At 39.3% G+C, this 26,143-nt stretch overlaps 1 protein-coding gene across 1 annotated transcript in view; it reads right to left on the reverse strand.

Moving 5' to 3' along the window:
- Positions 1-26,143, reverse strand: part of LOC136875956 (protein brambleberry) — a 146,638-nt gene that overhangs the window by 44,153 nt on the left and 76,342 nt on the right. Inside the window, exon 6 of the mRNA XM_067149573.2 lies at positions 6,979-7,158. Coding sequence (XP_067005674.2) covers positions 6,979-7,158 — 180 coding nt within the window. The remainder of the gene's footprint in view (positions 1-6,978; positions 7,159-26,143) is intronic.

A 26,143-nucleotide genomic window follows, 5' to 3' on the forward strand; every position in this document is an offset into this window, starting at 1 on the left:
AAGGTTTTTAAAAGTGTTGCTGTGAACCCACTAAAAATCAGTGCCAAACAAATCAATGTGCATGTTTCAAAAATAATATCGAGTGCAACTGAAAATGTCATTTCAGTTTTAATAGGTGTTATTAGTAGCCTTCCAGAAAATCATTTCAGAATTCACTATTGTTACCATAAATTTTCATTTAAGACAATATGCCTAAGTACTATTCTTAATTGAGATTGTGTTATAGTCATCTTTTTCATAGTGTAGAATGTGTTTCAAAATGTAATCCATGCAAGTAGGATGTGTGATGATTGCTCAATGGTTGAAGTGACCTTTAATTAATAATAATGTAATTTATATTGTGGAATAGTTTCAATAGAAACCTGTCATTTGTAACTCATTTTGTTGTTTTGACTTAATTTTCTTAAGTCTTTACTGAATACTTCACATTCTTGTTTTACAGAACCAGTAAAGGTGATTCAAGAAGTTAAAAAGTCAAATGAGTACTTCATTATAATATTAAATATAATGATAATACTGCTTTCAAAGAAATTGCAAAGAGGCTAGCCTTTTTGCATTGTCATTTACATGTGACTGCGTTTTACAATTAGGCTGCAGGCTTATTATAAAAAGACCCAGAATTTTCAGTCTGAGTAGTCAACAGGCAGGTGGCCAGAACAACCTTGGAAAAACATCAGAATGAGTCATCAGGATGAAAACAACTAATATTGTCTACAAGAAAATCTTATAAGGCTTATCACCATAAATTAAAAATGGCTCCCAGGTGAAGACTAGACAGGTTGTTAGTATACCAATACAGTTGAACCTGCTTTATACGTAACTATGCACTGCGTAATTCGTATTTGGACGTAATTTCCTTTTTGGACCCGGCAAAATGTAATTTAAAAGCGTGTTAATAAAACCTTATTTATACGTAATCTGATTATACATAATTCGTTGTTATACATATTAAGTGTCAGTGAAATATAACTGAGTTTTGCGTAATTGTAATGAGCACGTGCTCTTTAAAAAGAAACCACTGTATTTATGAAGTTTCCTCTTTATCGGTGTAGGCGGAAGTAGAGCGGTCGGGTTTCGGTGCTGAAACGGAACACAAAGAGTTTCACCGAGTGATATTGTTGACCATTACTTACTGGCGGCTTAACAAAGGCCAACCGAGCGAGTCTCCTTCGCTCTCCATCACGCTCCTTCTCTACCTTCGTCGTTTTTAACCTTCACAATGCCGCCAAAGATTAAGATGCATTACAAGCAAAGTGGGTGGTTTTGGTGCAGAAACAAAAGAAAATACAGTAAATTTGTTTGGATATGAGAATTTCTTTCATGGGAAAAACGGAAAAGTAAAATGTCATGGTGCCGGTATCTGGTGTTTATTGTTGAACAGTAGTTTTGTCATTCAGTTGCTTCTCATTAGCCATGGAGAACAGAAAAAGGAAAAGTTATACCCTAGATGAAGAAGTAAAATTTATATGAGAAGTGGACGCTAATCCACACAAAACAAAAACTGAAATTGCTTCCGACTTAGGGACTGCTTATACCACGCTATGTACAGTCATCAGTAAAAGAAACGCTATTTTGGATCAGTTCTTAAAACTGGGTTCAAAATCAGCAAAGCGCAGCCGTCAGCAAGAAGGGGTGTAGATTTGAAGAAAGCAATTTTCACATGGTTCCAGCAAAAGCGGGCTGCAGCTCTACCAATTAGTGGTGACATGCTGAAGGCAGGCGATAGATGTAGCTAAAATGATGAGTATCACTGCTGATTTCAAGGCTTCATCAGGATGGTTGCAAGGATTTAAAGATTGTCATGGAATCACAGGGAGAACAATTTGCGGTGACTCAAAAGCTGTGGACGTCACGGTACAACACTGGAAAGAAGAGGTTCTGCCGGGTATCGTAAGTGATCATCAGCATCCAAATATCTACAACTGTGATGAGACCAGCCTATTCTACAATCTCCTTCCTAATAAAACATTAGCTGAAAAATGTGACTCATGCCATGGAGGGAAGAAAAGTAAAATTCGTTTAACAGTACTTCTCGCAACCAACGTAGATAGATTTGACAGACTTCCTCCACTTGTGATAGGAAATCCAATGTGTTTTAAGGGTGCGAAAACAAAAGCTACGGCATATGAATCCAACAGAAATTCTTGGATGACTATGCTTCTAATAGAACAATGGTTGAAAAAACTGGACATTAGAATGAAAAAGAAACAGAAGAAGATCCTTCTTCTTATGGATCGATGTGCAGCACATCCACCTCAAATCGTTCTGGAGAATGACTGAGTGGAATGTTTCCCTCCTAACTGTACCAGTGTTCTACAACCGCTTGATTTGGGCATCATTGCAAATTTCAAAGTGCATTACAGTATAGAAAAATGCTGGTTCAACATTTAATAACACTGAGTGATGCAGGAAATGAACCTCTCTCCATTAATTTGCTACAAGCCATGGACTTTATTTTGGCTGCCTGAAGGCAGGCGTCACCCTCCACAATCAGCAACAGTTTCCGCAAAGCTGGTGTCCTACTAAGAGGCTGCGTATAATGATGATTATGGGGACAAAGCATTGTCTGGCAATGAGCTAACGCTACCGGAGGATGTGGAATGTGATACTTTTGTGCATTTTGATGATAATCTGGCTGTATGTGGAGAACTACCAGATGAAGAGGTTAATGCTCATGTATACCAACAACGCTGTGGTGATGGGCCAGCTACAAGCGGTAATGACAGTGATGGAGATAACGACTTGAATCTTGAAACAACTGAACTGAGTGAAGTGTTAAGTGCAATCGATGTGTGTAGGCATTACATCAGTGCAAAAAGTTGTAGTGAAAATGCTTTGAATTCATTACTAAGTTTGCAAAAGAAGGTTTATACTCTTAAGGCAAGGAAAGTGAAACAAGCCAAACTATCTCATTTCTTTAAGGCTGGACCAAGTTCAAAATAATATTTTCTGTCATAATGTATTTATATGGTTCATGGTGTAGGTTACTGTAGTCACGTCCTAGTTCTTGAACCATGGGCAACGGCTGAGTGGTCTAGTAAGTGGTCCTGAGAGTCGGGATACCAGTTGCTATGGAATGGGAGTGGGCAACTCGGACATGTTCTGAGTCGTGGCCATCCTTGTGCTCAGGCGGCCAGGACTATACAATCCATTGGAGGTCCCTAACCCGTTAAAGGAGAGATCCTCACATGGACTATGTACAAGTAGGGTAGCATCCTGCTTCATGAATTCACCGAGCTCAGAACATTTTAAGGAAGCCTCGGACCTATGGGAGTAACGGAGTCCCACTCTCATTTGACAGGCGAGGGACTCCTTGGAAACAACTTGGCGAACAAAATGGAATTTGATGAGGAGCTATCAATATTAATGGGGCTTATGGAAGAAAGAAAGTAGAACTGGCTGAGTCAGCAAACAGGATGCAACTGGATGTACTAAGAGTAAGTTTTTTTTTGTTAGTGGCTTTACGCCGTACCAACACATCTTATGGCGATGATGGGATAGGAAAGGCCTAGGAGTTGGAAGGAAACGGCCATGGCCCTAATTGAGGTACAGCCCCAGCATTTGCCTGGTGTGAAAATGGGAAACCACGGAAAAACATCTTTAGGGCTGCCGACAGTGGGATTTGAACCCACTATCTCCCGGATGCAAGCTCAGAGCCACGCGCCCCTAACCGCACGGCCAACTTGCCCGGTACTAGGAGTAAGTGATATTTGGATAAGGGGAGATAACTAGGAAGAGATAGGAGATTATAAAGTCTACTTGACGGGTGTTAAAAAGGGAAGGGCAGAGTCTGGGGTGGGCTGTTTGTCAGGAATACTATTGCACACAACATAGTTTTTGTTAGGCACATAAATGACTGAATGATGTGGGTAGATTTGGCAGTTGGAGGAATTAGGACGAGAATTGTCTCAGTATATTCACCATGTGAGGGTGCAGATAAGGATGAAGTTGATAAGTTTTATGAAGCATTGAGTGACATCGTAGTCAGAGTCAACAGCAAGGATAGGATAGTGCTAATGGGCGATTTCAATACGAGAGTTGGAAATATAACTAAAGGATACGAAAGGGTGATTCGTAAATGTGGGGAACATATGGAAGCTAATGGGAATGGGAAGCGTTTGCTGGACTTCTGTGCTAGTATGGGTTTAGCAGTTACAAGTACATTCTTCAAGCATAAGGCTATTCACCACTACACATAGGAGGCTAGGAGTACCAGGTCCATAATAGACTATATCTTAATCGACTTTGAATTCAGGAAGTCTGTTAGGAATGTACGGGTTTTTTTTTTTTTGTTGAGATTTTTCAATGATACAGACCACTATCTGATCTGTAGTGAACTAAGTAGCTCTAGGCCTAGGGTAGAGAAAGCGAAAAATGTCTGCAAACGAATAAGGGTAGAAAATCTCCAGGACGAGGAAATTACACAGAAGTACATGGATACGATTTGTGAGAAGTTTCGAACAGTGGACAGTAAGCAGGTTCAGGATTTAGAAAGAGAATGGGTGGCATACAGGGATGCTGTAGTAGAAACAGCAAGGGAATGCCCAGGAACGACTGCGTGTAAAGAAGGGAAAAAGCAAACATCCTGGTGGAATGATGAAGTGAGATCAGCATGTAAACGTAAAACGAAGGCTTATCAGAAATGGTTCCAAACAAGCGCCGATGCAGACAGAGAATTGTACGTAGATGAAAGAAACAGAGTGAAACAAATAGTTGTTGAATCCAAAATAACCTGTGAAAATTTGAATTTATAATTCCACCTTTACAATACTGTAATTACAGTAGGGTAGCATGATGCTTCATGAATTTACCGAGCTCAGAACATTTTAAGGAAGCCTCGGACCTATGGGAGTAACGGAGTCTGTAATTACAGTATTGTAAAGGTGGAATTATAAATTCAAATTTTCACAAGTTGATACTTTGACAATACGGGCTCTAATATGAAGTTTATAAGGTTCAATCCAAAAAGAAGCCGTGGGAAGATTTTGTTAATAACTTGGAAAGGCTAGGTCAGGCAGCAGGGAAACCTTTCTGGACAGTAATAAAGAATCTTAGGAATGGAGGAAAAAAGAAATTGAACAGTGTTTTGAGTAATTCAGGTGAACTCATAATGGATCCCAGGGAATCACTGAACAGCTGGAGGGAATATTTTGGAGATCTCATCGTAAAAGGAAATCTTCCTGGTGGTGCCGTGAACAACCAAGCTCATGGGGAGGAAGAAAATGATGTTGGTGAAATTACGGTTGAGGAAGTGGAAAGGATGGTCCATTGTCATAAAGCAGTAGGAATAGATAAAATTAGACCTGAAATGGTGAAGTACAGTGGGAAGGCAGGGATGAAATGGCTTCATAGAGTAGTAAGATTAGCATGGAGTGTTGGTAATGTACCTTCAGATTGGACAAAAGCAGTAATTACACCTATCTATAAGCAAGGGAACAGGAAGGATTGCAACAACTATCGAGGTATCTCATTGATTAGTATACCAGACAAAGTAATCACTGGCATCTTGGAAGGGAGGGTGCGATCAGTGGTTGAGAGGAAGTTGGATGAAAACCAGTGTGGTTTCAGACCACAATGAGACTGTCAGGATCAGATTTTCAGTATGTGCCAAATAATTGAAAAATGCTACGAGCAGTTGTGTTTATGTTTCGTAGATCTAGAGAAAGCATATGACAGGATACCGAGGGAAAAGATGTTTGCCATACTGGGGGACTATGGAATTAAGGGTAGATTATTAAAATCAATCAAAGGCATTTATGTTGACAATTGGGCTGCAGTGAGAATTAATGGTAGAATGAGTTCTTGGTTCAGGGTACTTACAGGGGTTAGACAAGGCTGTAATCTTTCACCTTTGCTGTTCGTAGTTTACATGGATCATCTGCTGAAAGGTATAAAGTGGCAGGGAGGGATTCAGTAAAGTGGAAATATAGTAAGCAGTCTGGCCTATGCTGACGACTTGGTCTTAATGGCAGATTATGCCGAAAGCCTACAGTCTAATATCTTGGAACTTGAAAATAGGTGCAATGAGTATGGTATGAAAATTAGCCTCTTGAAGACTGAATTGATGTCAGTAGGTAAGAAATTCAACAGAATTGAATGTCAGATTGGTGATACAAAGCTAGAACAGGTCGATAATTTCCCAGGATGGTAATATAGTAAGTAAGATTGAATCAAGGTGTCGTAAAGCGAATGCAGTGAGCTCGCAGTTGCGATCAACAGTATTCTGTAAGAAGGAAGTCAGCTCCCAGACGAAACTATCTTTACATTGGTCTGTTTTCAGACCAACTTTGCTTTACGAAAGCTGGGTGGACTCAGGACATCTTATTCATAAGTTAGAAGTAACAGACATGAAAGTAGCAAGAATGATTGCTGGTACAAACAGGTGGGAACAATGGCAGGAGGGTACTCGGAATGAGGAGATAAAGGCTGAGTTAGGACTTAATGGATGAAGCTTTACACATAAACCGGCTTCGGTGGTGGGGTCATGTGAGACGAATGGAGGAGGATAGGTTACCTAGGAGAATAATGGACTCTGTTATGGAGAGTAAGAGGAGTAGAGGGAGACCAAGACGATGATGGTTAGACTCATTTTCTAATGATTTAAGGATAAGAGGTATAGAACAAAATGAGACCACAGCACTAGTTGCAAACAGAGGATTGTGGCGATGTTTAGTAAATTCCCAGAGGCTTGCAGACTGAACGCTGAAAGGCCTAATGGTCTATAACGATAATGTATGTATGCATGTATGTTAATGTATTTATTATTTGCAAAGATTTACACATGTAGGTCTACTCCATTGGTTTTTCAGTAAATATGTGATGTATCGTGTAAGTCTGATTTCTAAGTAATTCTGAGTTACAAGTGGTTTTTTTTCTCTTCCCCTTGATATACGTGTAAGTCAGGTTCAACTGTATATGTAAGTTTTCAAAAATTTTGTAGTAATCTTCATGGTATTTTACATCACACAGATACTGTACCTGCAGCACCTACAACACCACTAAGCCAGCCTAGACGCTCGTCCAGCTCCTGACGCGTTGTCTCCATCACTTGCAGCAGGAAGGTGACAGTATCATTGATCTTGCTCAGCTTGTTTAAAGTCTCTTCATACTGAGCAGCAGCTGACTGGTGCTGAGCCAGGATCGCCATAGTGCTTCGTTCTGAAAAGAAAAGAAAAGAAAGAAAACAAAAACTGAAACCATAACTCAGTGCAATCAGCTACCATAACATGGAATATTACCAATATACTGGAGATGTAGCTATTATTCCATCTTCATCACATCTGAGCCTTCCAGTGCCAACAACACATATCACCAAGAGCAAATGTACAAGGGTAATACTATAACATGCTTTACTGAGTTATGAAAATTTCAAGTTGTCTACTAAGTCATGCTGGGCCCAGTAGCTCAGACACCTTCTGAGTTCAAGTAGTTGGGTTTCATACCGGCTTAATCCGGTGATATTTGGAGATGTTCAAATGCACCAGCCTTGTCGACAGATTTACTGGCACATAAAAAAAATATGTGGGAAAAAATTCCAATACCTCAGTGCCTCCAAAATTTGTAAAAGTAGGTAGTTGGACATAAAATCAATAGCATTATTATTGCAATAAAGCGACATTATCATCTAAGCTGCTGTAATGGAAAAAGATGAAGATCAGTAGAGCTGGAATTTCTATGCAATAACATATTTTGCTCCTTGCTATTTAGATGGTGGGAAAAGTTATGTTCACAAACCACTATGTTAACGTTATTATAACTAAATTTCATTTTACATTTAAAAAAAAAATATTTGTAGGTATTCTACACATTCTTAGTGATATTACATATTTTAGCATTTTCGTTTTCTCATATATTATATAAATTGCTGTGTTGAAGTTTCACACAATGTGGGGCTGCTGTCAGTTACCTTAAAAGAGGGTATTAAGATAATTATGAGCGACATATTTGATAGGATGACAAGTGCAGGTGAAACAGATTTTTCCACGTGTTCCTATTAAATACAGGAAACACTTACTTCAATATTATACACTATGCGCTGGTCTTTACATTTCTCATTCCTATTAGAGTTAACTGCTTTTAAACTAACCACTTGCATATTGAAGTTTCCAGATATATTTTTTCTAAACACATTTCTGTGACTCTTTCTTACTTAGGAATTTCCAGATCTATTCTTAAAGCTTTCTTCGTTTGAAATGTTTCAACTAGGTTGTAGATTATTTTAAATACTTCAATAACTATGTTCTTCAACATCAGTTTTCTCTACAATCAATATGGCACTAGTTGCATCCTCACTGGCTCAAAGTTAAAATCATGGATTGCAGTTGATGAGTCCTTTACAATTGATGGCAGAGTAGTGATTTGTCAAGCATGCAACAAACTTATCACATGTTCCATAAAATTCCAACTTGAACAACATGCACAAAGTTGTCTGCATAGAAAAAACAAAAAACTCGGTCTACAGAAGAAACAAATACTTTAAACACAGATGCAGCCTTCACCTTCAAGTACCCCTTTATACAAAGACATAACTTTTCCCACCATCTAAATAGCAAGGAGCAAAATATGTTATTGCATAGAAATTCCAGCTCTACTGATCTTCATCTTTTTCCATTACAGCAGCTTAGATGATAATGTCGCTTTATTGCAATAATAATGCTATTGATTTTATGTCCAACTACCTGCTTTTACAAATTTTGGAGGCACTGAGGTATTGGAATTTTTTCCCACATATTTTTTTTATGTGCCAGTAAATCTGTCGACAAGGCTGGTGCATTCCACATGGTATAAAACTGAAGTGTCTGCATTCACATCTTTTCTGGAAAAATACGGCAAGCAACATGTTTCTCACCGATCAGCAAGCACTGCAAAGTCATCTCCACAGAGGCCATGAAGGCCCTTGAAGGGGTGAAAGGTAAAGGCTTCCACTATTCATAACTTCGGCATTTGGAGGGGTAGAGTGGCTAGCTCTGCGCCTGGCCACCTTTATCCCCAGGAAAATGAAATTGCGTAGGCTATAGCTTTTAGTGCCGGGAGTGTCCGAGACATGTTTGGCTTGCCAGGTGCAGGTCTCTTGAGTTGACACCCGTAGGCGACCTATGCATCATAAGGATGAAATCATGATGAAGACGATACATACACCCAGCCCCCGAAATTAACCAATGATGGTTAAAATTCCCGACCCTGGCGGGAATCAAACCCATGACCCCTGTGACCAAAGGCCAGCACGCTAACCATTTAGCCATGGAGCCAGACTGCCCCCAAGAATTAACCTGGGACTAATTTTTTTTGTAGGCTGAGTGAACTTCAGGGCCATGTGCACCAATCGAACCCACATCCTTCTGGGTGAACAGAGCATTCTTTTACCGCCTCGGTCAAGGAACCCTTTCACCAATCAGCACTACGCAAGAATTATCTTCAAATCTGCTATGACGAAGCACTATACAACATAAGACAGTATATAGGATATGCTTTCATATAGGTTGCTGTTGATGAAACAACAGATGCTAAGGGTAGATTTATTACAAACCTTGTGCTGGGGAAGCTATAACATGACAGCGCCCCAAAGCCGTGTTTGATCTACTGCAAAAAACTGATTTATAGAAATCGTTCAATCATTGCAAGATTTGTGAATGATGGGTTAACAGCTCTGTGGCTGACTGAGATGCAAGAAGCTTATATGCTTAACGCTGCAACTGCTTTGAAAGTGTTTTATCCCAATATGCTCCATTTTACATGCTTGGCTCACAGACTGCAACATGTTGCCAAAGATATTAGAGCTAAATTTTCACAAGTGAACAAATTAATTTCGACAACAAAAAATATTCTAAAAGCCCAAACTGCAAATGCCAGAGACACCACTATCCCCCCGGAACTAGTATTAACAAGGTGGGACATGGATACAAGCAGTTCACTTCTATAGTGAGCTTCTAGATGCTATAAAGACTGTTGTAAATTCCTAAAGTGCTATATCTATTTGTGTATCACAAACTGCCTTTAGTGATTCCAAAGTGGTCTTCTCAACTGCCTACATCAGCACAAATTCAGCTGGCTTCCAGGAAGCAACAAATGTCTAGAAACATCAGGACTGACACTGCAAGATTCTATTGCTGTCATAGAGGATACTATTGAAAACCTAAGTGTTGTTCATGGAGAAACTCGTGCATGTGTACTGAGTAAATTGCAAAGTGTTGAAGAGAAACCCTGGTTATTCAATGCCAAATTATAAATGGAAACAATGTTGATCCATCCGAGGACATTTCTCCAGCACACATTATGCTCCAAAAATTTGCTCCAGTTACATCATGTGACTTTGAAAGATCTTTCTTTGAATATAAGGACATCCTGAGTAACAAACATCTTTCAATGATCCCCACAGAACACTGAAAAATACATAAATGTTCACTGTGCTACAAAATTTAATGTATAAACATGCTTTAAGTGCTGTAACTAAGAAAATGGTAAGTCTGTTCTATATATATTTCTGATATATTGATACGACTCCATTCATACATACCCTTCAGTCTGCAAGCTCCTCTGAACTTACTGAATGCCACAACAATCCTCTATTTGTAACTAGTTCTGTGGCCTTTTAGTTTTAAAATATCAGAAAATGAATTCAACCATCATCATCTTGGTCTCCCTCTACTTCTCTTACCCCATGATTGTGTCTATTATTCTCCTAGCTAACCCACCATATTTATTCATGCATTAGACCCTCTCGCGTATTAGACCCCACTGGCTTATCGAGACAAAGACAATGAAAAAAAATAATCTTGCATACAAGACCCCCCAACGTAATTCATCAGAGAAGAAGCGGGTACAAGTTTCATTGTAGCTCCGATGACATCACACAAATTTCTGAATAGTTTCGTCCAAACGACCCACGCAATGAAAATACGCGTTGAAGTCATGCGGTACATCTGTATTTCGTACTTAAGCAGCTCTGAAGATGTCGCACATAGTTTTGTGTCCGACCCGCACACTGCAAATACGCATCAGTCATGCTATATGTGTGTGTTGGTAGTTAAGAATGTCCGCCAGCATAATGGTTAGCACAATTAGCTGCCGTTCTCGGGGGCCACAGTTTGATTTCCGATACTATACTGCCAAAGATTTAAGAATGGCCAGAAGGTTGATATGTGGCAAAAATTGTACATGCAGCTCCCCCTCCAATGGCGGCGTGCCGAAAAGAGATCCACAACCCTGGGGCGAGGAAACGAGGTTAGTCAAAGAAATATTCGCAGTTGTTGCTATTAATACAGCAGGCAAGATCATTAATAAAGTGATTGTTTATGTGCACACTTACATAAATAATGGCAGAGGTGTGTTCACAGCTATCTGCAGCCTGGTCATTCCAGCACTGGAACTTTGGATTGTTTAATATCTCGTAACTCAGGCCAATATAAGTAATTTTTGGACAGAAGTAGGTGTAAAACATGATAAAAACAATCTAATCATAACGACTGTTTTACACGCCAACACACCTAACAAATAATAATAACAATAATGTTATTCATTTTACATCCCCACTAACTAATTTTATGATTTTCGGAGACGCCAAACAAAACATAACCCCCTTGTCTTCGGCTTCTGCACGATTTTGCATCTTCACATTTGTTGGATTGTGTTGTGACTTCGCGCCTGATAGTGTATGCAAGCTGGCTCATATAACTGTTCTCCGCTTATCGTAAACATTATGAGACAATTCCGAACTTTACGTGTGCTATGCTGCTGTTCAGAAGATTGCGCCTTGCTTCTTTTAAGTGACTTACCTTCTACTTCTTCTGAATTTTACAGTGCCTATCCTCGTTGTTTTATTTTGCCTCTTCAACTGTTTTTGAGGGGACTTGATCTTTAATTTTTTTCTTTTTTGCATTTTATTCGGCTGAAGATGACCCGGATTGGGGCCGAAACCGGTACCGCTTCCACTTATAATTAAATAGGAATGTAACACTACATTTCGTATTTATTTGTAGTGAATAGGTTAGACTACCTTATTTATTATTTCAATTTCATTGTCACAGCTGTGTGGCGCTAACCACACGGCCAACTCGCTCAGTACTGCATTACCTTTGCTGCACCTTGATTTAATCTCAATTACTATACAACCATCTTCGGAGAATACATATAAAATGACCTACCTGTTCCAGCTTTGTATTCCCAGCCTGACATTCAATTCTCTTAGACATCACTTTAGTCTTGAAAAGGATTATTATCATATCATATTCACTGCACATATTTTCAAGTTCCAGGATATTAGATTGCAGGCTTTTGGCACAATCTAAGAGTTTTGTCTGTACACTGCTCAGAATATAAGAAGGATGGTATTTCTGTATCGGTCGTGTCCACAGTAACAAGGAAATGCACTTTGTAATTTTCCGTAATTTCTGTCTGTCTGTCTGTCTGTCTGTATGTATGTATGTATGTATGTATGTATGTATGTATGTATGTATGTATGTATGTATGTATGTATGTATGTATGTATGTACATGCATCACTAGAATATGGCTAAAGAGAATTTAATGAAAATAGGTATGCAACATCGAGGAATAAGTCGCTACAATCTTGGCCATAAATAATTTTATTCATGCTGAGAGAAATGGTAGTTTAGGGGAAGGCCTAAAATTTAAATTTCAAATACTTATGTTATTAGTGGTCATATCTTAATAAAAATCGGTATGCAACGTTGGGGAATGTCTCTACAATTTAGGCTATAAATAATTTTATTAACGCTGAGTGAAATGGTAGTTTAGGGGAAGGCCTAAAATTTGACTCTTTAAATATTTGTTATGAGTGGTCCTGACGATAAATACTACATAACTAAAGTTATATAGTATTAAATTTATGATAATTTATGTCTTATACATTTTTACCGTACTGGCCATGATAACAGAGATATTCATGAATATGGATTTTTGTTGCTTAAGTCCATATCAGCGCCGAGTCACAAGAAAATGGCTGAAAAGAATTTAATGAAAATTAGTATGTAAAGTCGGGGAATAAGGAACTACAATCTACACAATAAATAATTTTATAAGACACCCTAATATCACAGAGTCAAAAGAAAACTAAATGTGAAGGCCTACAATATAGAAAGCTCATAAAATTGGTTAACAATAACATTACACTGACCATTGTTTTTTGTGATGTGTTTTGTGTCTTCTGTTGCCACTCATCTCCGATAGATGGGATTACTGTTGCGTACGGAGTATTCTTTTTTAAATTTGCTTTACATCGCATCGACACAGACAGGTCTTATGGCGATGACGTGATAGGAAAGGGCTAGGAGTGGGAAGGAGGAGGCCGTGGTGTTAATTGAGGTACAGCCCCTGCATTTGCCTGGTGTGAAAATGAGAAACCACGGAAATCCATCTTCAGGACTGCCGACAGTGGAGTTCGAACCCACCATCTTCTGCATGCAAGCTCACAGCTGCGCGCCCCTAACCGCACGGCCAACTCGCCCGGTCGTACCGCCTGTCTGGATATTGGCGGGAAGTAGCTGGGAAGTTAGATAACTTTCTTGTTTCTGATTCATAAATTTTCTGATACTACTGGTACGTAACACACAGGTTCATCATAGCATTTGAACTATTCGATCCCTACTCTGTGGCACTGATAGGAATGTGGAGTGTGCACACTTACATAAATAATGGCAGAGGTGTGTTCACAGCTATCTGCAGCCTGGTCATTTCAGCACTGGAACTTTGGACTGTTAGATCGGCACCCAAGTACTTTGCAATGACTTATGGCGACTTATTTTAGAAAACCACAAAGACAGTCTTTCTGGGAATCCCATAGCAAAGCACGGGTACATCAGCTAGTCTGCCATTAAGACCAAGTCATACGCATATGCCAAACTGCTTACTACATTTCCACCTGAATCCCTCCCTCCCTGCCTAGATGATCCATGTAAACTAGGGACAACCAAGGTGAAAGATTACAGTCTTGTCTAACCTCTGGTAAGTACCTTGAACCAAGAACTCATTCTACCATCAATTCTCACTGCAGCCCAATTGTCAACACAAATGCCTTTGATTGCTTTTAATAACATACCGTTAATCCCAAAGTCCCCAAAGTATGGTGAACACCTTTTCCCTCGATACTCTGTCGTATACCTTCTCCAGATCTACGAAATATAAACGTAGCTTTCTATTCCTCACATAGCATTTTTCAATTACCTGGCATATACTAAAAATCTGATTGTTACAGCCCGCTGTGGTCTGAAACTACAATGGTTTTCATCCGACTTCTTTTTCTTTTTTTCCTTTCCTTTTTAAATGCTATTTGTTCGGGACATCGACCTATACAGATCTTTTGCCCCTACTTGCACCATGTGATATGAACCTGTAATTGAAATGGAGGAAGTGTAGAGTGTTGAATGTAAGGAAAGGAACGTTAAGGATGACACAAACACCCAGTCCCCAGGCCAGAGATATTAACACAATGGAGATGGACATATATTTCAATGTGCTACCCTCCAGAAATCACAGGATTTTTAATGGTTTTTGAAATATTTTTAATGCTAGGGTAAGCCATGATTATAACAACTTCTGGAATATTTAGAAAGAACCTTCTTGTACACAAAAATGAGTTTTAATTATCATAATAGTGCAACGATTTTTAAATATAAATTTATGAATATAATAAGTTTTACAAACGAAAAAAAAATAAAACGGACGCAGATATGGACGCCAGTTTGGTTAATACTTTGAAATCTCTCTAATATTGTGGACACATCTACAGAAACACACTAATACAGATTCTAACCTAATTGGTCAATTAGCACCAGTATCCTTGTTTACGACTAGTAATTTGCTTTCCCAATGTTCGTTGTCTGATGACAGGGTTGCATTGATTTACTACAGTTTATCATCTGTACATGAGAAACACCCGCATTTTTAGGAAGAGGTATAAAAAGGTATTACAGAACCCACTTCAGAAAACGGTATAAAACTGTTACACTTCATACCAATTTGAAATTAGCTCATTATCTACATCTACTTGCCTGAAGCGCCAGAATCATCATGTTTACTTAGTGCGCAATTGTTATCCTCATCCTCTTTTTCAGAATTCGTGTCTTCCATAAGAACATCCGTTATGGATTCGTTGTCGAAATATCGTACACTTGAATTAGACATGCTAAATGTTCACAAGAATTACACAAACAAGTCTGCCTCTTGAACACACACTCTTCCTGTCCGGATGTACCATACGTACTTTCCCGCAAATTTCACAGCTGAGAGTCAACAATAACGCAGCCCCAGGTTGTGTAGGAATGTGGCTGATTTATCAATGTTTTGAAATAAGAGCTCCCGACTTATGCTCATAACTAGTATATCTTATGCTTATAGAAGCATTCAACAGTATCCCTGTGAAGTCACAGCTACTATTTTTTAGCTGCAGTGAAAATGTGCTCATAGATTCTCCAAGCTCCGTCAGCAGCAATGAAATAATGCGCCCGTAGTTTCTACGAGCGTGGTCTCCAATGTGTTAATCATTTACAATTAAAAACCCCTGACCCAGCATGGAATCGAACCCGGGGCCGCCAGGTTCATCCAACTTATTCTGAACCAATGCTAAAACCCTCCCTTCCAAGATGCCAGTGAACACCTTGCCTGATATACTGATCAATGAAATTCCTTGATATCTGTTGTAATCCTATCTGTTCCCCTGCTTACAGATAGGTGCAATTACTGCTTTTGTTCAATCACAAGGTACCATACTAACATTCCATGCCAATCTTATTACTCTATGTAGCCATTTCATCGCTGCCTTCCCACCATATTTCACCACTTCAAGCATAATTTCATCTACTCCCATTGCTTTAAGACAATGGAGATGATTTACCATCGTTTTCACTTCAAGTGTAATTTCACAACAGTCTAATATACACAGTCGCGAAGCTCCTTAGTGATGAAATGACATCCTGTTGACAGGCGGAACTACGCCAGCGCTCGCAGCGGCCAGCAAGCTCTAACTGTCTGGAACAATTCTCTACCCAACAGCTGATTGCACTTTCCCACATAAATTATAAACTGTATCCACCTCGACAACTATATTAATCGTAAATTTTAACAAAATACGTTGATACACTAGACTACTTATTGCTACAGTGTGGTAATAATACCAAAGGAAAACAATGATAGTTTATTTTCGAAGAACAACTGATCACGCCACTGTAGTTAAGGTCTAAACTTAGCTATTTTTGAAATCCTATTATTGAACTGAATTTGGTAATTTCACATTAATCATAAAAAATGGTAATGAATTAAAAATCAATTCAAGTAATATCAAAGATCTCAGCAACCTAAATGGCTGAATTTTGAGCTTTTTTATGGCACGAAAAATTTCATTGCAAAATATCAGAATGTAATCTAATCTCAGTTTCCCAAATAATTTCAACAGTAATGACTTAGTACCTTCACAGCATTAATGTGGAAAATCAGGTATTTACGTTAGGGAATTGACAGTATACCACATCCAAGCCTGTGAGCATACAGGAAATTCTTAAAAACAGCCCATGTTCTCTCGGCTCCTCTGACAAATGAGCAAGTGGCCATGCGGTTTAGGTCATGTAGTTATCAGCTTACATTCCAGAGATAGTGGTTGAACTCCACTGTCACCAGCTCTGACGATGGTTTTTCGTGGTTTTCCGTTGTCAAAACAGCCTGTACCTTAATTAAGACCACGGATGCTTCCTTCCCACTCCAAGCCCTTTCTTATCCCATCGTTGTCAAAAGACCTATCTGTGTAGGTGCAACATATGACTGTGTGTTGTGCTCCTTTGACACGGGCTAATCATCTCTTATAAATAACTTTCGGTTTGAAGAAATCTGTGGAGATTTATTTGGAATGGAACTGCATCCCTTGCTAATTTCTTCTTCTCTACTGACAAACTGGCTGCCTCCAAAATGATTCGAACATAACTTTATGTTATTGGACAAATAGTTCACAGTTTTCGTCAATAAATCAGCCCTCCTACTATTTACAAGCAATTTCCTTGCCTTTCTTTCTTTCTTTCTTTCTTAATGCGATTACCCTCCAGGGTTGGTTTTTCCCTCAGACTGAACGAGAGATCCCACCTCTACAACCTCAAGAGCAGTGTCCTGGAGTGTGAGACTTTGGGTCGAGGATACAACTGGGAAGGAGGGCCAGTAGCTCGCAAAGGCGGCCTCACCTGTTATGCTAAACAGGGGCCTTGTGGGGATGGAAAGATTGGAAGGGAGAGGGAAGGAAGCGGCCGTGGCCTTAAGTTAGGTAGCATCCCGGCATTTGCCTGCAGAAGTGAGAAACCACGGAAAACGACTTCGAAGATGGCTGAGGTTGGAATCGAACTCCCTTCTACTCAGCTGACCTCCCAAGGCTGAGTGGACCCTGTTCCCGCCCTTGTACCACTTTTTCAAATTTTGTGGTAGAGCAGGCAATCAAACCCGTGCCTCCAGGGGGTGGCAGCTAACCACTACACAGAGGCAGACAGGCAAGCAATTTTCTACACATTGAAAATTGAAACACCACTATGTGTTAGAGGTTACGGTTGCATTAAAACATTATTTAATTTCATAACTGGATGGATTTCACGATGAGTTACATTTCTGAATCACTGATAAACAAAATACTTACTTATCCAAAGTTAAATTTATGAATCTTCACAATATTGTTCTATCATCCGAAAATGTAAAACAGTAATTCAAGCTTTACTGCACAGGTTCTTTAGAAAACCTAAAGAATGACAGCTCTGGTGGCTTCTTGTAATTGAGCAATTTATTGCACCACACACATCTCCTTCCGTAAATATCATGTCAATTTAATGGAAAACCAATCATCTATAATGTAATTAGGCCTACCACACGCTTACCTCGCAAAAAGTACACAACTTACACATCCCAGTGGACCGGCAACTTGCTGGCCACATGGAGTGTTGCAGTCACATAGATGAAAAAAATTATACCAATTGGTATTATAAATTTACTCATTCGGAACAAATATTTTAGATTCTCTATGCGAATCAACACATGAAAAAAAATGAGCTGAGCTTCGCAACTGTGTATATTAGATTATAATTTCACCAGCATCATTGTCCCCTTCTCCATGAGCTTTATCATTTGTAGCGTCACCAGAGATTACCTTTTACAATGAGAAGATTTTCAAAATATTTCTTCCACCTGCAAGAAGAAGAACCTGGGCTGGGACAAAATGATGGAAGAGGAATGATGGAAGGAGAGAGGAAGGTGGAGAAGTACCAAAAATGCCCGAACACTGCAGGACCTGGATAAGAGGAAAGGAGGAGGATAAATAATTTTGTGTGGCTATTTCTAGCCGAGTGCAGCCCTTGTAAGGCAGACCCTCCGATGAGGGTGGGCGGCATCTGCCAAGTGTAGGTAAATGCGTGTTATTGTGGTGGAGGATAGTGTTATATGTGGTGTGTGAGTTGCAGGGATGTTAGGGACAGCACAAACACCCAGCCCCCGGGCGACTGGAAGTAACCAATGAAGGTTAAAATCCCCGACCCAGAGTGTCTCTGCATCGCAGTTCCTCACTAACTCTATGCTTGTCAACTGGGTGCTTGAGGTTCATGTTGGTTCAAGATCGTTCTTAACTCATTCCAATCCACCTGAAAATTGAAATTTTCAAGATATCTCGACAATCAACGCACGGTTTCAGCCCCACATTAATATTGGATCAACACTGAAATACTGAGCTAATACTTATAGCACTTCATCAAATTAAGCTGTTTTAGAGCAACTGTACAATGACTGTGACATTAGATCTTTCATTCTAACAGAAGAAAATATGTACATTACACTAGCCTGCAAAAAAAACTTTTTTTTGTGCGGTAAAAACGAAAATAGGTGGGTTTTATGAATTTCTTAACGCAGAATTCGAGAAAAAAATTAGTTTTGGCGTATCACGTCTGGTTTAGTGGCAATTTTACAAAATGTTATTTTGTTCTTACGTAAAATTGTTTATACTTGGTATTGATTAAATTTGATGTATTAATGTGAATTTCAGCTTGCAAAACGTAATCATATTTTGCATGCATTAAATACACATAAATGCTGCTTTGTATGTAAGTAGATGGTTTGTATTATATTTTTAATGTATATTGGAATTCGTGAAACTGAAGCATAAAGCGCCTTTTTAGTTTCGGCTGTACAGTTTCCTTTAAATTAATATAACCGTGCTTTGAATAAAATTACATGGTTAAACATACATAGTTTTTTACTTACATTATGTGCAGGTTAGATTCACCACTCCGTCTTTTCCCGTTTTCCGAGGAATTTCCGAGTTTTTGAAGTTCCTGAATGATCTCTAGAAGGGTCGTCTCGTGCAATCGAACAACAGTAATCGGCCATCATATTCACATCCCAACGTCCCTGATAGCATCGTTCTGCATCTTTGAGGTCCTGGTGAAACCTTTCACCTTGATCTTCACTGACAGCTCCTAAATTTGGAGGGATGCGAAGCTAAGAAATGAAGCTTAAGGCTCATATTACAACGGAGTTCCTTAACCCTGGAACCGGCAATCGTCGCGATCGCGACTCATTTCCCTGTTACTCAACCGGCAGAGTCGCTATCGAGATGCATTACGCCAGCACTGACTAATTTCGAGATAGCGCCTTGACACTCAATATCTTTATGACATATCTTGCACCATATCGAAGAGGAAACTCTACTCTATAAATACACCACAATTTTGAAGTAGTTTAGTGTGACGGAATGCGCGGTATACACGTGAAAAAACGAGAATGCTTTGCAGACGGTCATTCTGTTGTGCTTGCTGTGGTTGTCCGATGTGCATTAGCTTTCGTGGCGCGAAATGAGTGAATTGTCGGGGAAGTAGTGAAATTCGTAATTGTTTGTTTGATCTGGACGGCAAAGGTGATAGTGACGTACTTTTAGAAGGAATTGACGATGATTTTTGACAATAATTCGTCGGGTAGTGGCAAGTTATATGAGCCTGGGTTAAGTGATTTCGACACTGATATTGGTGATGATGTGGAACACAATGAAACAGCCACTGATGATAATGATAATGACGGTAATGCAGTTGACAAAACAGAACCGAAGTGGACAAGAGTTTATCCTCCAGAGCCAGAAATAAAAGTGGAAGAGAAGTTCAAGGTTCGAAACGCAGGTATATGAAATTGCCCTCCCGGGAGCAGTCCTCCTCTAACATATTTCTATTTGTTTTTTTCCAATGCTATCCGGAATCTTTTGGTGACTGAAACTAATAAAAACATACGCACAGAAAATTATACGAAATAAAACGAATTCCGGAAATATGGGTCCGTATTCACGTCTGCAAAGATGGGTTGACGTTACAGTATAAGAAATGAAAAAAAATCATTTCTCTAGTTATAAATATGGGTCTGAACCCTAATAACAACGCTGAAAAATAGTGGTACACTTCAAAATCGCAAATAACTTATTTCCATTTTTTTCTCAAGTCATGTCACTCAAACGTTTCGACTGGAAAGAAATATTCTATAACCTGTTGGTAATTTTTGATGCCTACATACTCTATAGTTTGAACACCGACAAACCCCTTGAACAGGAGGAATTTATGGTTAGTATTGTCGAAGGTCTTGTAGATGAAGAAACTCTTCAAAACATTCCACCTGGACCTTCAGGAGAAATGGAACATCAGCTGGTACGTCTCCCAGGAAAGAAACTGCGGTTGTGCCCTGTCTGACTGCAGAAGAAAAGTCACGCCCCCACTTCTTGTGCCCAGGATGTAATTGTGATGTCCATCGACAGTACTACCATAAATTAGAACATTTTTGGAGGCCTATGAAAGCAGGAATAAGATGAGCCGCTTCGAAGGTAGCGAGGATGAATCTGACTAAGTAGACTCACGTCTTGGTGCGATGTGCCTGTGTTACTTCAGTTCTATTTTACTTTACAATACTTCAATGTAGTGAAACATTTTGCACATATTTTTAATCAGCATAAAATTGTGCAAATTTTGTGTATAGTAAAATCTTCATATAATGTTACTTTTTACGTACACGTTGCCCAGAACTTTCGGATTATTTTGGAATACTTAGCGCGTGTTGAATACTTCGTCCATACTGCTTCAGGATACAAAACTGGTAAGTTTAGTTTCCTACTATAGTATTCTTCTTCTTTTTCTGAATAAAATGACATGTTATACGTAAAAATAAATTGTAAAACAACATTTTTATGAATTTTTTAAAAGTTGCTTGCAAAACTCGCCTAAATGCTTGCCGCTTGAAGGTTAACTGCTTGCCGGTTCCAGGGTTAAACATTACCAACATTTTCCTTACAATTTCTTTGCACTGAGGGTCCTTAATGTTGCCAAAGAATTTAGTCACTATATCTTTGAATGCGTTCCATGCCTCTTTCTCGATTTTGGTTATCGTGTCCGTGAAATTTTTTTCCTTCATCAGTTTACGAATCTGTGGTTCATCAAATACGCTTTCTTTGATTTTTTCATCTGATAATAAGGGTAATTTAGTGGACAAATATTGGAAGCATAGGCTACGTTTATCTAATGCCTTGACATACTGTTTCATCAATCCTAATTTGATGTGCAAGGGTGGAAGTAGAATTTTTTCATGGTCAATAAGACTTACATTCAAGACATTTTAGGATCCTGGTTGTAGTTGTTTCCTTTCTGGCCAATTCACTGTATCCCAATGTTTATCCCATGCCTTGCTATCCCATTCGCATAGGAAACAGGGAAATTTTGTATAGCCTTTTTGTTGTTCCAGCAACAATCCAATGATCTTCAAATCACCGCAAATTTGCCACCCATGATCGTGATATTTAATTTTTTCAAGCACCAACTTTAAGGTCTCGTATGTTTCAGACATTTTTGTGGAGTGTGCAAGTGGCACGGATGCCAGAACATTTGTATTATGAAGCAAAACAGCCTTTAAACTTCTTTTGGAAGAGTCAATAAAACCACACCAGTTACTAGGATCATACTCTGTCATTCCCAGTTGACGTAGAAGATTTGAAACATCCGTACAAAATACAAGTTCGTCTTCGTGAGTATAATACTTTTGGACTGTTATCTCTGCAAGGAAACTGCTTTATCAGTCCATCATAAACATTGCATAAGGGCTGGGGCTTTTAACACGTCTGTTCATTCAAGTGGTCTAAGATGAAAGACAAATGCTCGACTGTCTTATCTTCAATCCTACATACCTCGCGGTCTATTGCGTGTCTGGGGGAGTTTGTTATGAATTTACCAGGAAACCCCCAACTACAAAATGAAAATTTAGACAGCAATAAACCTATAATAAAATGCAAACAATAACAAATCAAATCACATAATTGTATTCTAAAAAAAAAGTTGCACAAGAACATCTCTCAACATTACATCTTACGAATTCATGCAGATACTAAAACACTGAATTGCGTCAAAACTAGATGTGATAGGAAAAATATAGCGTCATTTTCGGAATCAGGGCAGTGATTTCTATAAGAATTACATATTTTCTATTTTACCGCAAAATCATGTTGGCTAGTGTTATAGATGGTTCTTAGGTTACATATTATAAGGAACTGTTTCATGTCAAAAATGGACTATAAGCTATTTTACCCATGTAAAGAGAACACTATTCTAGAAATCAGCTGTTAAAAAGTTCAGAAAGTGCCTAAAGACAATTTTTTTTTTTTTAAAGGAATGCTCTTATTACTCTTTAAGGCTAGTCGTACGTACTTTATAGCTGTATGAGTTTTGCCCTACAAGAAAGATTTTATCAAAACTGGGTGTTACAATTAGTTTTATAATAGTTACAACAAATTGATAACGCAAAGAGCTTTAAAAATGTATATAAATGTTTTATGACGTGTCTATTATCCCACAAGAATTAATCTAGTCTCTGCATTTTAATTACATACATTTTAAGTCACATACATAATTGTAAAATTTACAACTTAGTATAGAAGGCTCTGTTCATGTTCTTACACTGGTACAAGTATTTTATGTAGCTATTTAAAAAAAGCCTTGCAACAATTTCCTAGGCTGATGATGGCACAGGAAGGTGCCGAATCCGGTCCCAAAATGACAGATAATAAATATATGGTATTCTAATAATTTCACTATTTTATTATTATTAGGTTTGTTACGACCCCTGAGGATCACGAGTGACTTGTTCGGTAAGTCTTCTTTCTTCCCAATACCTCTTCATACTCTCACTCCTCCTCTTTCTCTCGGCTTCCATGATCTGAATCTGGATCCTGGTGTCTGTCCATCTGTGACCTTCCACGAGCTTTTTGTATTTGGACCTATCCTGTACTGTCATCAGTGGATATTTTTCCTTTATGCCAATAGTCTCCCAATCTTCTCTGACTTCCTTCATACACTTATTTCCAGTTAAGCAGGTTGCATTCCATATCTTCTTCGTCAGCCTACTGTCATCCATCCTCATGAGATGTCCAACAAATCCTAACCTTCTCTTTCTTATCACACTCGAGATTGGTTCTATACTCGCATATAGTTCCTGCCTTGATCTGTGTACCCAGATTTCACCTTGCTTTTTGGTGCCCCATATATGTCTCAAGATTTTTCTTTCCTCCTTCTTCAATTGTATGCAAACTCTCTTGCCCAATGTCAGCGTTTCAGTTGCATATAATGCAGCATTCCTGATGGTTATCATGTAGTGTTGCAGTTTGGCGTTCCTCGAGAGATTCTTCTCTCCATATGTAGTCATGGCTGCATATCGTAGTTTCAGCAGCAGTTGAGCTCTGTCTGTGGTACTTTTGTTGCTTTGTACTTTACCCGTGATGTTCTCACCTAGGTACTGGAAGCTGTCGACTCTCTCTACCACTTGGCCTTTTACATTCCAATCGGTCTTTGTATTCAGTACCTTCGTCTTGTTGTAGGCTATTTTCAGACCAACCTTTGCTGCAGTCTCTGCTAGACTTGCTAGTGCCAACTTTGCTTCTTCTTCCTTCTCATGTAACAACACCATATCATCTGCAAAGGCAAGGCAATCCACTATGACATTGTTTTTGATCTTATATCCAATCTGTACACCTTCAATTCCCATGGTTCTATTCAACTGTCTCCACTGCTTCACCACTTCATCCAAAACTAGGTTAAATAATATTGGCGACAGCCCATCCCCTTGTCGGACTCCTGTCTTAATTTCAAAGCTGTCTGACAACATACTACGGTATCTTACTCTAGCAGTTGCATCCTTCAATGTTTCCCCCACCAATCCATGTGTCGTAGAATCCAATCCTCTGTCGCGTAGGATGTTCAGTAGTGTTCCTGTCTATTTGTCTATTGAATCGTAGGCTTTTGCGAAGTCTACAAATGTAACTATTGTGTCTTTCCCTTTCCTGTGTCTGTGTTCTATGATTCTCTTGAGTCCAAAGATCTGTTCTACGCAGTTTCTCCCTTTCCGGAAACCACCCTGGTATTCTCCTATGGTCGATTCAAGCTGTGCTTCCACTCTGTTCAGCAGTAATCTCGAGAGTATCTTGTACCCAATATTTAGCAGTGAGATACCTCTGTAGTTATCCAGTATTCTTTTGTCTCCTTTCTTATGTACTGGTATAATTATGGCTTCTTTCCAGTCGCTAGGTATCTTCATATTTATCCAGATGTCCATTATTATTCTGTACATGCTTTCTTCCATTGCAGGACCACCCCATTTGATCTCCTCGGTGCATATACCATCATTACCTGTCGCTTTGTTGTTCTTGAGATCCTTGATTGCCTTCACAACTTCTGTTTTGGTGGGTGCTCGTCCTTGGTTGATGTTTCTGCTATACTGTAGAGTAATACTCCCTGTGGGTGCTTCTGTGTTCAGTAGATCTTTGAAATATCTTGCCATTTCCTTGCATACATCTTTTTCTCCTATTTTCAACTCGCCATCTTGTCCTTTCACAAAAGGTTCTCTCGCCTCATAACCCTTTATCCTGCTCTTCATCTCCTTAAAGAAGGATCGTGATTTGTTTTTCTTAAACGCATGATCAGCTTCTTCCAGCCTCTCATTCCACCTTTTCCTTCTGGCATTCCTGATCGTCTTGGCAGCCATCTTTCTCGCTGTCTTGAAAGTTGACAGGTCCTCTTCCTTCTTGGTAGTCTGCCAAATTACCCACATCTTCCTCCTGTACTCCACCACCTCTTCACATTCTTCTGTCCACCACTCATGCTTCCTTCTCTTGTTATTAGTGGCCAATCGTTTGGATTCTTCTCTAACCTTATCCTTTAAGTTTTCCCATTTACTCTCCACTGTCAGGTTCTTCATGTACTGATCTTGGTTTTTGTTCAGCAGTTCTCTGTCGATCTGGTGTGAGTTTGTGTTCGTGTTTCTCCTAGTTCTGTTTGGTATCCATCTACATTTGATTTCAGTAAGATAGTGGTCAGACTCCATTCTGCTGTTTTTCCTGACTTTGGTGTTCATGATCTCTGCATGGTTTTTGTCTTGAATCGCTACGTGGCCTATCTGCCTTTCACCAATTCTATTGCCCGGACTTACCCAGGTTGTCTTTTTACTCGCCTTGGCTTTGTAGTGTGTGGTCATGATTCTCATCTTGTGTCTTTTGCACAAGTTCGCCAGCCTTTCTCCATTCTTATTTGTTCTCTTGTAAGCAGGGTAATCCCCTACAGGGCCTTTGAATCTCCTTTCAGTGCCTAGCTGTGCATTGAAATCCCCCAGCAAGATCGTGACACCTCTCTGGTTTGCTTCCGTTACTACCTTATCCAGTGCGTTCCAGAAGTTCTCTGTCCCTGCCTTGTCTGTTTTGTTCTTATCATTTGTGGGGGCATGTGCATTGACAAGTGTATAAGTTTTATTGCCAATTTTCATCATCAAGTATGACAGTCTCTCATTCACACCCTTCCAGTCAATGACACTACTCAAGGAGCGTCGGTCTACTATAAACGCCGTACCAAACATAAACGGCTGTTGCTTCATCTCGATACCCGGTTTTCCCTTCAAAATTACATATCCTTCTGATTCCACCGTATCTTCATCTCTGAATCTCGTTTCCTGTAGAGCCAGTATGCCGATTCCATGTTCTCTCATTGCATCTAGGACTTGTTTCAGTTTCCCCACTCTGATCATGGTCTGTATGTTGATGGTTCCCAATTTAAAAGTTCTCTTGGGTCTGATCTTTTGTGACCAGCGTATTGAGGATGTTGAGGTATTGTATTGAA

Source organism: Anabrus simplex, chromosome 6, assembly GCF_040414725.1.
Source record: "Anabrus simplex isolate iqAnaSimp1 chromosome 6, ASM4041472v1, whole genome shotgun sequence".
NCBI lineage: Eukaryota > Metazoa > Arthropoda > Insecta > Orthoptera > Tettigoniidae > Anabrus > Anabrus simplex.